The following is a 16,099-nucleotide window of genomic DNA, read 5'->3' as shown; positions in this document are numbered from 1 at the left end:
ACATGGATGCATCATCCCTCTTTTATCATGGATGCCTGTAATTACACTGTGTGAAGTAGGGGGCCATATGGGCTTGAGGTGGGAAGCTATTACCTCTGTCTAGTCAAAAAAAAAAAAAAAAAAGGTGCACTATCAGCGCTATCAGCTAATTGGCTCTCACCACAGGATTTGCAAGAAGAGTGAATAATGTGTCAAATCTGCAAGAAACCCTCTTCATCGGTGTGGTGTTGCAGATTCAAAAATCTCAGTCAATTGAATAATGTGTCAAAAACATAAAGCTCTCCTCTACCTTGCTGTGAAGTTACTGACATTCAGCAGATGAAAGCGCAAGGGGGAAATGGATATTTTCTCTTTTGATGGCTGATCAGAGAACTTTTGGTCCTTGGTGGCCAATGTTCGACCGCTAGCGGAAGATACACACCATGTTTCCAAAAACAACAAAACTACAGTTCTGACTTACACAAAGAAGGCAGTATTAGATGTCATAATTTTTATCTTGTAGTCAATTTTTTTTTTAAAACAATGTTATACATGGTCTACAGTTTATTTTGTTTAAGGGTACTAGATACTGTTTGTTTTTAAGGTTCCTTTTGTCTTTTTTTATATAATATTTTAGGATACCATCAAGCAGCTACAGGAGGAAGTGAAGAGTATTGAAGAGGCAGAAAATCTTTGCTCTTCATTCAGCGACTGGCTCAGTTTGACTCAGAAAAGCTTCACAGCGTTAACAAATAGTGCTGAAGTTCTGGACCGGGGTGCCATGGACAAGAAAATGAAGAAACTACAGGTATTGTTCATTATTGTTCATTGCAGTGGTGTATTTGTTTTTAATAGGAAATGTTAAACTTACCAGTCACTCTGTTGATCTTTCAGTTTATCAGCAATGTATTTGGATACAAGGTGCAATGCAGCATATTTTACACCTTCCTGAACAGGTTGTAATAAATCACCACAGAAGCTGGGTATTACCATGGCAAACTGATGTGTCAGCAACACTTCCATGTATAGAGGAGAAGTTCAGCACAAACTCATCCGAGTCCAATATCCAAACTGGCAAAAATGTCCTTTTGTAATCTAGTTTTCTGCCAAGTACCACACGGTACCTGCTTGTAACATCAAGTATACGGGGTTTCTTTGGCAGCTGTGATGTTCCTGGCCTATAAAATATGCATGAACCTTCTGTGAGACTAGCAAAGCAGTCAGTCCACCTATGATATCTGGATAACACTCTCGACTAAAGCAAACTAACTGTAAAAGCTTTTAACAGTTTTGGACTCTTTTTTTGCTTAATAGGCATTTGCCTGAGAAAGCCTTGCCCATGTATGCACATTTCCTTTTGCAGTACAATCACTAAATATTGTTTATTTGGCATAGTTCATATTGAGCATGTGGAGGATTAGGTGAGTATGTGTGGATCGATTGGCCTTTTGTGAAGACAAAGTGGGTGCTGCTTTGGAGGAAGCGTGATAGCAGGGAGAGACCTCCCACTGTGAAGCAGAGGATGAAGAAGCGCCGGTGTCAGGCGCCTGCTGGCACAGACACTGTAATTGATGCAGTGCCCTTACCGCTTCACATCACACACACACTCACACTCACACACACACCAACACTTGTATACCACAAAACCCATCCAAAGTACTAACAAGCTGCAGCAAATTCTTAAACCCCTGAATCCTGTGTGTCCACAGTTTTTCCACTTCATTTTTTTTTTTTAAATCAATAATCTTTCTTTGTCTGTCTCACACACACACACACACATCTCCAGTAATGCATTCATGCAGACACACAGAGATTTTAAAATACATCAGCTGGTGTGGGCTTTGCAGTAATCCCTGTCTGGGATCAATTCTCTTTCTCTGCATTGGGACTGAAGATATGCTGTCACCGCATGTGTCCTTCCAGCACTGCAGATAACACACAAGTGCTCCATCACTTACTCATTTTCCCAGTAAGAGCCAGTGGGACTCTCAGTGAGCTGGGTGATTATACTTTGCCACAAAGACCAGTAGTCAATAGCTGTGTCAAGGGCCATTAGTTGGATTTGGACTTCATTGGATATTGAATTGTAACTGTCAGAGCGCACTGGCGGGCTCATTCAGCCAGAAATATGCTGTAACCTAATTAAGACACATGAAAATTTAAATCATGAGATAAAGTAAAAAAGAAAAGAAATCAAAGGATATCATTTGTCCCCTTGAACTTTGTAATGTTGGTAGGATTGTTTTTTTTTTTATCTATTTTTATTAACGCATTAGTTTCTTTCACCTTGAGTGCTCAGTAAAGCATATTCTACACACTGGCTGCTGCAAATCTGTAAACGAGGGAAAAAAAAATTTGAGTATGAGGCTAATTATGCCACCTCTTCCCTTCCCCCATTCACATTTCTAATTTCACTGACATTTCATAAATGTTCAAGGACATTTCCACCCAAAATCCCTGTTTCTTTTATATGCATAGGAACACACAGGTAAATAGATCCATGTTGGGATGTCTTTCCTATTATCAGTAATAACAGATAGCACTATATCACCAGAAGAAAATCATAATTTAACCAGTAATTCTTTGCAATATGCAATTGTGGCTTTATTGTATATTGCCCTTTTGCTGCAATCGATGCATCCATGACAGAGACAATGACAGCAGAGCTAATAAACTGCTCACAGGGTCACCTTAGTGATGTTCTTCCTCTGTTGGTAAATACTGATGAAGATGAATATGGTTGTCAATGCTGCAGTAGATGTATTACAGTACATAATGGAGTCTGTTAGCTGTTGCAGAGTGAGAAACACTAGTGAACCACGAGTGCTCATCATTTACAGCAGATGAACAAGACACTTGACGGCTAATTGTGGGTGACATTGTACAAGACTATTTAGAGAATAAAGGGCTCCAGTAGCCACTATGGTAGATATTAAGCTACATTATATCAAATAGGTTTTCTTATCTGTCATCATAGCTAATGTTGCAGATTTTAAGTTTAAAGTAAATTTTTGTTTTGTTCTTGATGGAACAAGAAGATGTTGAACTTTGCAGTTTTAAGATATTTGAGTGGGTCTTCAAAAATTCTTGGATCATTTGGTATTGGTATTATTACAGGAATAAAACACAAGCCTACAGCTTCTTATTGAGCAGCAAATTGCACTGTGAAACTACTCTTGACTGAAGCAATAATGGCCCGATGATGAAAGCTAGATGGCGTCCCATCGAGTGGATGTCTGCGTGTGTCTGTGGTGTGTTGTGGTTGCCCTGGAAACCCCTGTGGCTACTGCTGCCTGTTAAGGGTCTATGTAATTGGTTCCTCCTTTCATATTATTTACTGTGGTTGCTCCACTCGATGACCTCCCAGTCTTCCCCTCAACTCTCCGTGAAGGTGTCAGCCTACCTGATGGGTTCAAAGCTTTTCAAGCTCACTGCCAGGCCGGTCTGTGTGACTGGGGCAGCACTGAAGGTGAAGGACAAAGAAATCAATGATACCGTGTTTGAATGGCATGGCAGCTATGATGGGATTTTACCATTTCAGACCCTGTACTGTATACTGCAATGTTACTTTACTACATAGAAGCCATCTTTTTACTTTTGCATAAATTCAGCACAAGGTTAATCAGCTGAGGTTATTCAGTATAAATGAGTATTGATCACACTTAAGCAGCACTCTGTATGTCTGCTCTCTTTCATCCAGGTTCTCCAGTCTGAGCTCCAGCATGGCCACAGTTTCCTGAAATCCCTGAGGGAGCGAGCAGAACAGGCAGCAAGCTTCCTGGATGATGCTGGAGCTGAGAGTTTGGGAGGTGAGGTAGAGGGTCGTCTTGCACAGCTGGAGGAGCTTGCAGGTGGACTGAGGCACGAGCACAGCTTCCTAGAGCGGGCCCTGCTTTTGGCTAAGGAGTTTCAGGACCGGTACAGGGGTCAGACTCAGTGGTTGGTGGAAACCCGGGCTTTGCTCAACACCCCGGTGGAGCCTAAAGCTGAACTGTACCAACGGAGAGCACAGTTGGCTAAATATAAGGTATAACAGCTATGTAATTTGTAATGTCTTTCTATTAGCCCTACTGGACATTGTGTTGATGTTATATTCTGTGGTTTTGTTCTTTAGTGCTAATGGCAGCAGAACCTAACTGAATATTATTAGCTAAATCGACCACATGAGCGTCCTTGCAAGTCTTAGCTCATTAATTCTAAACTTCTGTCTGCTTTACATAACTGCTGACCGTTTTCCGGAGTATGTCTTTACTTTAACAGTAATACCTTAATGAGATGGTAGAAACTCCAAAAACACTTTATTCCTTTAGAATTGATCAAGAACCTTAATATAACAAGTGTACTTGGATTGTCAGTACTTAGATGTTGGTGGTTACTGTTTTAGATACATGTCTGTCTGTGTTTACAGGCTCTGCTGCAGATGGTTCAGTCCCACGATGGATCCGTCAGGTCTGTGTTGGAGAAGGGAGATGCTCTGCTAGCTTCAGTCCACTACCCCTCCGTCAGAGACAAAATGAGCAGACTGCAAAGAGACTATACTGAACTCTGTAAAAGAGCCATGGTGAGGACCTGTTCTGAGACGTCAGGAGTTATAATACACTGAAAGAAAATCATATCATAAATCATAATAAAGTTAGGTGGTTATAACTGTGTGATGTGCAGGCTGATGATATTCAGTGCATTTTTCTACTTGTGTACTCCTGTGGTCCAGACTCATGTGGAAAATATGGAAGCCCAGGTCAAGGAACAGGAAGCATACCATAGTGAACTTCAGGAGGTGGAGCGCTGGCTGCTCCAGATGTCTAGCAGGATGGTGACTCCTGATCCCTCTGTTGGGGGAAGCTTGGAGGCAGCCACTCAACAGCTGGCAAGACACAAGGTGACCCAACAGCTTACATGGTGTTGGTGCCGTTGTTTGCTGAGTTTTTAGCATATGCCTCACACCCTTACCCTCACATTCTGATCCTCAAGGAAGTACCAAATAATGAGAGTCCAACCATTCGGTATGCGATTTGTGTTTTCTTTGAACAGTTTTTATATAAACTTGGATAAAATAAAAATATAATCTTAAGTAATATCTTGAAAATCATTCAGCAAAAAAATTGTTTATAAACCCACAAGGGCTTTGGCCTATAATGTAATGTCTGTTCTGTGTTTGATGGACCATAAAATAAAAAACTATACAGAAATATGTCTTCATGTATCATCCATTGAGATTCTTTCTCACATGATCTTCTGTGGTTACTTTGTCCTCTGCAGGCTATCATGGAAGAAATAGCGGGCTTTGAAGATCGCTTGGTGGGCCTTAAGCAGCGTGGAGACCACCTGGTACAAGGCTGCAGTGACCGTGTGCAGAGCAGGCTGAGACAGCAGGTTCAGGCTCACCATCAAGGCACTGGAGACAGCTACTCGGCCATCTGTAGCACAGCACAGAGAGTGAGTGAGAAGGAGGAGAAGTAAAGAGGGAGGGGGGAGACACATGGGAGGAGGAGGAAGAGATGAGAAGTTGAGAGAGACATGTTTTCTGTGTTTGAAGTAGTAAAATGGTACTTAGACATTCACAATGTATGACATGACATGACACAGTGGTGTGCTGGAAAGACTTCACACACATTTTGCTTATGCATCCATGAATGTGTGTGTGTGAGAGAGCGAGAGACACACACAGACAGTGGGTGCAACACAGACACACATGCTGTAATCAATGATGTTAATATTCCAACAGCCTCAGCATCCACTTAATTCCGTTCCAACACTTAAACCCGTCTCTCAAGACAGCCAGTGTAGAGGGCACAACCAATTAAGGTTGCCAAAGTGGAGCTCAACAGCAGCCGTACACATAGAGAGCCCAACAGCCAAAATCACCAATTCAATCTTTACGTATTAATCTCCGAGTATCCCCTGTCAACTTCACTTTTTCATGCCTGAGCCAAAAATGGTCACATGCCACTATTCAGTAGATCTGGCGAGCCTTCTAATCCAGCCACACTCTGTCATTTTGGCAACCTCTACTCTGTCATCATAGCTCACATCCCAAGACACCACCACCACCACTCAAACATCCAATCTGGCATTGTGTGATCTAGCCACACTTTACCACCACACTGCTGGCTTCTCTGCAACTGCGCTTCCAGTGTTACGATGGCTGCCAACTGTGTCCCAGCACAACACAACTCTAATATCCTGCCTGGCACTTGCTGCCATGCCAACCTTCTGGCTTTTGCCAAGTACACTGGGCAGTTTGCCAATAAATGCCCCCCTTCACCACTTCAAGGCTCTCATATTAACACTGTCAATCAGACCTTGATGTTTTGGTCTCCCCTGGAGGGTATGGACATCTCCACATTCAACACCTGTTAAATGTAATGCAGCATAACAGTCTACTTGTTTTTTTATCATTTAATGTGTCTTTGTGTTTGTCCAAACTACACTGACAAAGCTATTCAAAGCTATTTGGTGTAGAATTGTGCTTTTTTTCTGAAACACACTTTGGGCCCTATTTCAACAATCTGTGCATTAGGGCATGTCCAACTCAAATTTTGCTTGTTACCAGGCAGGTAATCTCTGTGCAAAGTAAATTGCAAAGGACTAGTGCCTGTGTCTGAGTTATTCGTTGTTGTGTTTGGGGCGTAACACCAATTAAGCCAATCAGAATTTCGCTTTACAAGCCAGCTGTGTCTGTGTCTGTGTCTGTGTCTGTGTCTGTGCCTGTGCCTGTGCCTGTGCCTGTGCCTGTGCATGTGCCTGGTGCAAATCCTCTGATAAGGAGACGTATGTCAATGTCAGCAGATTGTAAGATAGATGCCATTATGTTTATTCTGTTGCTGTGGTTAGAAAAATTTTGAGTACAAACATTTTATACAAACCAATATCGAAAGCTATTTTTTATTTTACTACTTTTTGTGTTGTTTTATCCAGACATACAGTATGAATAACACTTAAATGTATGTGTCCACAGGTTTATCAGAGTCTGGATCATGAGTTACAAAGACATGTGACTCTCCAAGACACATTGCAGCAATGCCAGACATGGCTGACCTCTGTTTCAGAAGAGCCAGAACCTCCTGCACATCACCCTCTCAGTCTGGAGGAGGCACTACAACAGGTCAAAAAACCCTATGCAATTTTTAACAAGTATCTTATCTTGATTTTATTTACTCACATTATAGATGCACAGTTTGCCTCACTGCATTATTTAAAAAAAAAAATTTAAAGGACACTTTCTTTGACAGGTGAAACAGGAGCGGGCTCTCCAGGAGCAGGCCAATACTTACCTCCAACTTGTGTGTTCAACTTGTGACCTGTCAGAGCCAAGGGTTCGGGAGACTGCGTCATCTATCCAGCAGGTCAAACTGCAGGTCAGTCGACTGAAACAAGTCATGAAACAGCATGAATTTCAGTGATTGGATATGTGGTCTTTCAGCTTTTCAAATGGAACACATCATAGGAAATGACTTCTTTGTGTTTTTGTGTCTAGAATGAGGAGCGGATGATGCTTTGTGAAGAGGTGGCAGACAGCTGGAGGGACATTGAGGAGCAGAAGGCAGATCTGGAGATCCAGCTGAGAGAAACAGAGCAGCAACTTCAGAACCTCATCAGGAGACCTGCAGAGCTGGAGCCCAAGATTGCACAGAACCAGCTGGACAAGGCACAGGTTTGTGTTCAGTTTCTATGCTGATGAAAAATGATTTCTTTGTTTAAAAAAAGATTGTTTTGTACTCTATTGTTAGTAGGAAATACAAACATTCACGATGTGTTATCTTTCCTGCAGGAGTTTCTCCAGCAGATTAAAGAGAGACAGTCTGAGGTAACTCATTTGAATGAAGCCGTTGGCAGGCTGACAGGCGGACAGGTGTCTCCTGCCCTGGAGGAGATAAGGAGACTTAGGAGAAGTTGGATGGTCCTTGGCCAGCAGGCTGAAGAACTGGAGGCTCAGCGGGGGGAGGACATGCAACGAAGTGGGGAGTACCAGGAGAGTGTAGTAGCTGTGGAGGAACTCTTCCACCAAGTATCAAGGGAATGGGACTACCTTGCAAGGTATCAATGTTTTCTTTCATTTATCTTTTTTTAGATATACTGTACATACATTTCTAAATGGATTTTTGTACAGTATCATGAATAAATAAATTAACGAGGAACCTTGTCTGTGTACCCAGGGCTGACACAGAAAGTACAAGTGAGCATCTAGAGGCTCTAAGGAAGCTGTCCAGTGACCTTGAAGAGCAGAGAGCACTTCTAGAAGATGTCAGGGATCAGAGACAAGCTATTCTACATCGACTTAGCTTGCTAGACAAAGAGCTAGTTAAGCAACAGGTGGAGCTCAATTATGCTACTTAATAACATTTTAATTATATAGTTTAAGTACTTTGTCTCAGTCCTGTTTTATACTGTGCTCTGCCTCTCACCAGGTTGGCCACCTGGAGCAGCGCTGGGCCCAGCTTGAAACGCTGATTCAGCAGAAGATCCAGGAATCTGCACACACACTGGAGGATCTGGCTCGGGTGGAAACCCAGCTCAGGGATGCCCGAGAGTGGGTGGAAGGACAGCGGCCTGCACTTACATCTGCTTTGAAAACCAGCCCACCCCCCGATCTTGCCCAGAGTTTCCTGTTTGACCATTTGAGTGTATGTGTGGAACTTGAAGCCCGCCAGCAGCTGTTGGGTCAGGCAGTGAGTGACGCCCAGGCTGTGGCTTCCAGGCTGGGGCTCAGTGAGAAGAGAGGCCTTCAATGTCTTGTTGAACAAGCCCAGGTTGAGGTGGAAGCTCTGGGTGCTCAGGTTGCCCAAAGAAGGAAGTACCTCAGTAAGGTAAACATCAGGTTTTTGTAGATGGAAGTATGTTTTTAATAATGTCCTAAAGGTGATGCTTACGGTGTGTTGCAAAAAGAAACTATTTTTTGACTTGAAATTGAAAATATGTAAATTATCTTTAAAATGTAATTTTTAACTTTCATTGTTTGTTCCTATCTAGGCCTTCACAGAGAGGACACAGTTCCTACAAGGTTTGGGGAGAGCTTTTTCTTGGGTACAGCAACAAGAGAGGAAGGCTTTAATAGATGACCACATAGCACTTCTCCCTGAGGACCTCGCAAAGCAGGTTGCTGCATGTCGTGGCATCCAGAGCAGCTTAAGAGTTTACCAGAGGGAGCTGGCATCTCTTTGGGTACAGGGGCGAGAGCTGGAGAGAGATGCTTCTGACAAAGAAAGAGCAGAAACCATGGCGAGACTTAAGGAACTACAATCAGTCTTTGAAAACGCCCTCCAGAGGACTACTCAGCATCTCACAGACTTAGAGAAAGCCTTAACCTCTAGGAAGTACTTTCAGATTGACCTGGACAAGACTTGCCATTGGTTGAGACAAGCAGATTGCATCACTTTTCCTGAAATCAATTTAGGCAACATTGATGAAAAGTCAGAATTGCAAACACAACTGTCTAACTTTCAAAAGGTCCTAGAGCAAGCCTCGGAATATGAGAACCTCCTTCTTATCGTCCAAAGAATAGGCCAGGAGATCCTTCGTACTCTTAATGAGATTGACCATTGCTACCTAGATGAGAGGCTCAATGCCCTGCCTCAGCAGTACAACGCCATCTTAGCTCTAGCCAAAGAGAAAAAAGACATAGTCCAACAAATAATCCTAGAGAGAAAAGAGTTCAGCACTTTCTTTGATATTACTCATAATGCACTGGAGGAGCTTCGGGAGCAGTTTGACAATCTGGAGAAGCAGACTATTAGTATTAGAGAAGAGGAAGTTGCTCGTCTAATTAATGAGTACAGGAATATTAATGAAAGTTTACTCCACATTAGCCCTGCTGTGAGAGAACTTCATGGCAAAAATGAAGGGTTCCTCTGTAGAGGTCAGCAGTACAGATCTGAGGAGACGCATCAGCTCATCAATCTCCACAACACACTAAAGAAGAGAAATGATCTGAAAATGAAACACTTAGATAATTGCTTATCAGTTCTAGTTGAACACAGCAGAGTATTTACCAGTTTGGACTCAGAATTAAAGTCTGCTACAGAAAAGCTGGTCAGGCTTAAATCAGACAAAGAATCAGGTTCCATTGATGAAATCACAAGTCTTTATTCACTGCTAGAAAGACTGGATGTTGTGATCTCTCAGGCTGAAGAATGTAACCATCAAACTGAAGGCCTTGGTCTGAAGTTTGAACCCGCTGCCTTTAAAGAAGCTGCATTGCAGCTCAAATCATTGCAGTCTTTACGATCTGAGGTGAGAACATTTGTTAACAAAAGTGAAGTGAAAGTAATGAAAAATGAAGATTTCCCGAGAGAGACTGAGAAAATGTTGCACTGGCTCCAGACTATCAAGGACAAGTTGGAAGAGCCTTTGATTTTTTCTGAGATTAAAGTTGAGAGGGTGCAGGAGGAAGTGCGCAAGCTGAAAAACATGGAAGAGGAAGTGGAATGTTGCTTGAAGATGGCAGACGCCTTGGCTAGCAGAGAAAAGCAAATGTATTGCCGAAGAAAAGAAACAGTTCCTGCCCACGTTCAAAAGAAACTACAGGAGCTGAAAGAGTTTGGAGCTGAAGCTCAAGAAGGAATTCGCAAGAAACAGGTATGTGTACAGAAATTACAAATTATACTTTGACTTTTTCGTATTTTTCTTTACTTCATCTAGAACAGTGGTTCTCAAACTACCCTAACCCTAACTTTGGTAAACCACTGGTATAGTGAAATTAGATTAAGATAAAGTCAAAATGACTCAGCTCCTCTTCAATCACATACCCTGGTATAAACAGCATTTATTTCGAGTACCACCAGAGGAAGCTCGCGTACCATTGGTGGTACAGGTACCACAGTTTGAGAACTATAGATCTAGCATATTAAATTTACAAGGTAAAGTAAAGTTCTGGACTAGGAAAGTGTTAGAAGATAGACAGGACAGTAATTTAAACAATATTTACTAACTTTACTCACTTAACTCTTGCAGAAAGTATGAGCTAATGAAATCACCTTCTTCATGTTCTAGCTGGCTGTGGATAAGGCTCTTTCCCTGGTTCAGAGGTACCACTTAGCTCTGCAGACCATGCAGAAATGGCTGGACTCTGCTGCAGGTTTTCTCCAGAGAGTCAGCTTAGGGGTGGATCTTGAGAAGCAGACAGATTGTGTGCTGGACCTGGGAGAGATTTCAGCAGAGGAAAATTGCTTCACAGTTGGTGTGGAGGACCTGAGGAGTTTGGAACCTCTGATGATTGATTTTATGGAACCAGGAGTGATGAGTGAAAAAGTCGAGACTATGCAGCTGAGAAACACAGAAGTCAAACATCAACTGGAAGCTTTCAGAGAAGTGTTGCAGAGGTGTGTGCTAATGTATTCATATGTCAATAATTATTCATAATGTAGTATGCAGAGCCAAATATCTGAATTGTTTGTATGCTGTCTATATGCCGTGTTAACATACAAATTTAAGATTTCAATTCTACACATTCTATTTTATTTCACCTAAATGTGTTTTTTAATTTTCTTAGCTGTGCAGCTCTATGGAGTTCCTTCCAGCATGAGAGAGAAACCCTGGTGGCACAGATGAATGATGTAGAGCGCAAGATGGCCATGTTCACCACAGCTAAAGCTACCAGTATCCAGCAGGCAGAGGAAAAGTGTCAGAGATACAGGGTGAGTCATCGTAGAAAAAGGCTTTTAGATACATCTACTGTGCATGTGTTGCGTCCCTCGTGGCTGCTCTAATAAATTCCAACATTAGTTCTTGTCATGGCAACAGATGCACATTAATATTTAAGCAGGTGGGTGTTTATGCATTATTTCGTCTGGCTTGCGTATGTGATGTTGTAACTTCAGGGTTTTTTTATTTGTTTTTAAATACATGTATCTTGTGTCTTTTTGTTTTGATTTGTAGTCTCTGGTGGCCCACACTGACCTGCTGGAGGTGCCTCTGACTGTTTTGAAAAATAATTCAACTGAGTTAGAGCTGATCATTTCTGAGTACAGCAAAGGTGTCACTAGCCACTGTGTGTCATCACTATGGCAACGGTGGGCCAGGCTACGCAGTGTGTCCCGAGCCCAGGAGAGGGCACTGGAGGATACTGCGAGGGAATGGAGGAACTTCACAGAGAAGGTAAGAGAAGTGTGGACCTGTCTGACATTATTGCACATTGTGCACACACCAGTATGGCTGTGCATTTGCAACTGCATGTATTTAGTGAGTGTTCTTCTCACTTCATGATATATTGCATAAACCTAACCACCAGCATTTTCAATATCATCTGAATAAACAGCCCAGCTTCAACATACGGAAAGTCTAATTTGGTATTTATAGCCAATAAACACTCAAGTCTACTAAATAATTCCTCCCTCTGCAGATTTAGGTCAAAGCAACAGCAGCTGAACACCAGTTGGTGTGTTGTGATGTAACTCCGGGCTTCAGGCCCGATGTTGTCTCCTGCCAAAACACTGTGTCATATGAGGCTTTTTCCCGCGTTTTGACCTATTTTGAGCTATCTTTCCCACAAAGCACTGCTCTTAAAAAGGAAATGAGGTCAAAACTGTAAGAAGTGGTCTCTTCCTCATATGTGGCACATTTCTGTTGTCCAATGGTTTTCTATGGACCCTTTGTTCAACTGGACATGATGTCATTCTCTGCTTTAAGTGTCTGCACTGAGGTTTCTTCCTTTGTGTCAGAATACTATAATACAAAGAGATAATTGGTGAAAAGCTCTCATGTTCTTTAGTGTAGAATTAAATTAGAATCCGTTATCACACAACCCTGTGGAGGCATAAGTTACGTTCACACTTCATGTGTCTTACCAAACCCATTTTATCTTTTTTATCATCAATTAACAATGACCCACAGATGGAGAAGGTGGGATCTGTGTCCAAAGACCTTCACAGTCGTGTCCCAGACAGCACGGTTGAGAAGGCTGCCACGAGAACGGCACTTCAGAGCCTCCTGGAGTATCATGACTCCTTCAGCCAGGAGGTGGAGAGGGAGCAGTCTATCCTGGCTCTGCTTGGGCAACACACCCGTATTCTGAGAGGAGAGGAGAAGCAGGTGCTGGAGAAAAAGACAGAGAATGGACATGAGCAGACGCTGTGCCTACAGGAGATCAGACATATGCAGGAGCAATATGACAGGTGAGAGACCAAGTGTTCTGGCTGTTCCTGCCAACTACTGTAAACACCAGATTTAACACATTCATGACTCGTTGCTATATCTGAACTTTAATTAGTGCTGCTGTGTGTGTCATTTAGTCTTATGGTGCATGTGAAGGCGAGCAGAGCCCAGGTTCACCAGGAGCTGAGGGAACGAGAGGAGGTTGAAAAGGAGCTTGGTTTGGTCAAAGGATGGATCCAAGACACCCGAGGCTTACTGCTGAGTCCAACCGCAGACCTAGACTCTCTGCTCCAAGAGCTAGAGGTAAACCCGCCGCTACACGTACACACATCGTGTTTCACACAAAATATGTTACCATGTATATTAACAGAAAAGACTATGATTTACAGCACATCATCTGGTGTTTTCTGTGTTTTAGACCGCACACGGTGAGGTCATCAGCAGACGTCAGAGTGTTGAGCGCATCACAGAGCTGCAGCAGTCTAAGTACCAAGATCTTCAGGCTGGTCTGCCATCAGAGCTCAGTATGCAGCTGGCGGAGGTGGCTTTGGCTTTGGGGTCCGCTGAAGACCAGGTGATTCAGCATAAATGCTCAGATATTGACTGTATCTTGTGTTTGTCACTTTAAGAGGTTTAAATGTGTATATATATATATTTATGCTAGTATAAGGCTGTGACTGTTGTATGTTGTTCTGCACTTGCTGGTGTATGACTTCCTGGCTTCGGGCTCTAAATTTATTTACATCACATGATTTAGGTCCAGGCGCGGGAACGAGAAGTGCAGCAGACCAGAGATGTGAAAGAGGACTTTAACTCCCGACTCCACGACATCGAAGCAAAGCTGAAGACCATCGCTCTGAAATTGGAAGACAAGAGTGCCGACTTGGAGGAGGCCAAAGAAGAGACCAAAGTAATCAACTAGACAGACTGACTAATTAACAAGCAATTAACCCCTGTTAAATCAGCTATTCATTTTGCAGATGTTGGGGTTAATGAGTGTGTTAATGGTGGAATGGCTTGAATTGGATTTAACCACCAAGAGTGACCCACTTTTGAGAGTAGTCCAAATGGTAGCCTGACCCAACTTTTTTCTTTTTTTATTCCTCAGTCCATTTTTTGAGACACAGAACACCGGCACTTCACCTATAAAACCACATCATTTCACCTTTAAGCTTTGAATTTTTTACATAGAGTATAGATGCAGATCATTTTACCCTGTACCTTTTCAGTACTCTTTCTCCACTTCACTTTTCCGCTCTCCTTCCTTTTTATCTTCTCCTTCCCAGGCTCTTTGTGATGAGTGTGAATCCTGCTGTCGCTCTCTGGCAGAGTTAGGCGTCGCAGTGCAGGAGTTCGGCGAGCAGAACCCTCTGCTGTGTAAGCAGCTTGGAGATGCTGTGGCTAAACTGACAGAGGTGCAGCAGCACACAACACAGCAGGTCCAGGACAGAGCCAACAGACTGAAAAAGGTTAGATGTCCATTTAATTTACCAAAGGCAAAAACAATTTGCAGTATTGCTTGTGCGAGTAAGCTCAGAGAATGTGTAGGATTTCATTTACAGTATTTTATTTTTCCTGTGCATTGATTATTCTTTCTTACTTGTGAGCAGGCAGAAAAACAGGTGGAAGAATATCAGGGTATGAAGGAGTTCATTTTGGGCTGGACAGAAAAGGCAGAAGCTCTTGTTACTGGTAATATCATTTGGAGCTCTGCTTCCCAGCTGCAAGAGCAAATCCGAGCACATCAGGTGAGTCAGACCAGGGAAATTGGATGTTTTTAAGAAACCTTTTTTGTTGTCCTTTGTGAAAACTGGTTCCAAATTAAGTTTATATTTACTTATCTATGCTGATAAATCCTTCACTTTCCTACATAATCCAATTAAATTTGAAGATACTCCACAAATTTGCAGCTAATTAGACTCACACAGTTGTTTGACTCCCAGTGAAATGTCATAAATTGTACAGTTAGTTGGCTTGACTTAATTAGTGTAATTGCCCCTCTTTCTGACTTGTAATTTATGTTCGTATGGTGACAGGCTTTGCTGCGGGAGTGTCGGGGTCTCCATGGCGACTTGGAAGCTATGGGGGAAAGGGAGGGGCATCTGGGGGAGGTTTTGCAGACGGAGGGGTGGAGCCAGCAGGTGAAACACCTCAGCAGATGTACGGAGGAGCTACAGCAAATTGCCAAGAATCGCCTCCAGAGTCTGCAGGATGCAGCAAAGGTGAATCACTCTCAGTTTCTGGTGTTAAAGGAATTACACATCAACCTTTTCACCTCTAAAATGATCCTTTGTACACACTGTGATCAAATTATTTTAATTGATTAAAATCATCAAGAGCCGAAACTAATTGCTTTTCAGAAATTCAGACAAATTGGTGCTCAACAAGAGAAACACAGCCCGTCAGGGTGATACATCACAGTCATGATCCAACAGTGCCCCCCTGTGGTTGTTGCCAAACAAATACACAATCATAATGGAATGAATTATTTTCACTTGTGCAGCAGTAAATCTGTTTCACTAATCTGATGCTCATACAGCTGATATCCAGATGGCACTTTGCCACTGGTTGCTGCCAATAATATTTCATTTTATGGAAATCTGTTTACAGTTATTTTCTTTCTTGGTTGAGAGTGCACAAATTTTATCTACAGTAACTGATCATTTTTCTTTCATGTGAAATACATCAGTGTCAATTAGATTTTGCAAATGGAGAGTTTTTTTTTTTGTTTTTTTTTAATACTTAGATGTATACTATGATGAACATGCCATAAGATGCTCTCAGTTAAATCTGTTTTATCTGCCTGTTCCTGTCTTTAGGATATGCTGCGTCTGGAGGTGGAGGTAAAGAACCTCCATGCAGCTGTAGATCAGATCCAGGTTACACTTGCCTCCCCTGACCTCAACAGACTCAGCCTCAGAGAGCAGCTCACTCAGAGACAGGTAGACACAACATATTTACCGATTACTGATTCAAACTTTTCAAAGACAGAGAATACATTATTTAAACATTTTTACCTGTCCATTAATTC

At 42.4% G+C, this 16,099-nt stretch overlaps 1 protein-coding gene across 6 annotated transcripts in view; it reads left to right on the top strand.

Moving 5' to 3' along the window:
- The window catches only part of syne1a (spectrin repeat containing, nuclear envelope 1a), a 118,868-nt gene that overhangs the window by 65,683 nt on the left and 37,086 nt on the right, over nt 1-16,099 (top strand). For all 6 annotated transcript variants that reach the window (XM_058613593.1, XM_058613595.1, XM_058613589.1 and 3 more), the window contains 23 exons: nt 617-787; nt 3,680-4,006; nt 4,388-4,540; nt 4,691-4,858; nt 5,239-5,415; nt 6,938-7,084; nt 7,212-7,337; nt 7,457-7,633; nt 7,751-8,016; nt 8,136-8,292; nt 8,388-8,786; nt 8,950-10,554; nt 10,969-11,297; nt 11,468-11,612; nt 11,854-12,072; nt 12,808-13,088; nt 13,206-13,371; nt 13,487-13,642; nt 13,826-13,978; nt 14,355-14,537; nt 14,679-14,816; nt 15,105-15,290; nt 15,888-16,010. In XM_058613593.1, the coding sequence (XP_058469576.1) occupies nt 617-787; nt 3,680-4,006; nt 4,388-4,540; nt 4,691-4,858; nt 5,239-5,415; nt 6,938-7,084; nt 7,212-7,337; nt 7,457-7,633; nt 7,751-8,016; nt 8,136-8,292; nt 8,388-8,786; nt 8,950-10,554; nt 10,969-11,297; nt 11,468-11,612; nt 11,854-12,072; nt 12,808-13,088; nt 13,206-13,371; nt 13,487-13,642; nt 13,826-13,978; nt 14,355-14,537; nt 14,679-14,816; nt 15,105-15,290; nt 15,888-16,010 (5,952 nt within the window). The remainder of the gene's footprint in view (nt 1-616; nt 788-3,679; nt 4,007-4,387; nt 4,541-4,690; nt 4,859-5,238; nt 5,416-6,937; nt 7,085-7,211; nt 7,338-7,456; nt 7,634-7,750; nt 8,017-8,135; nt 8,293-8,387; nt 8,787-8,949; nt 10,555-10,968; nt 11,298-11,467; nt 11,613-11,853; nt 12,073-12,807; nt 13,089-13,205; nt 13,372-13,486; nt 13,643-13,825; nt 13,979-14,354; nt 14,538-14,678; nt 14,817-15,104; nt 15,291-15,887; nt 16,011-16,099) is intronic.

Source organism: Solea solea, chromosome 17 (genome assembly GCF_958295425.1).
Source record: "Solea solea chromosome 17, fSolSol10.1, whole genome shotgun sequence".
Lineage (NCBI taxonomy): Eukaryota > Metazoa > Chordata > Actinopteri > Pleuronectiformes > Soleidae > Solea > Solea solea.
This window is presented reverse-complemented; position numbering and strand designations above follow the sequence as displayed.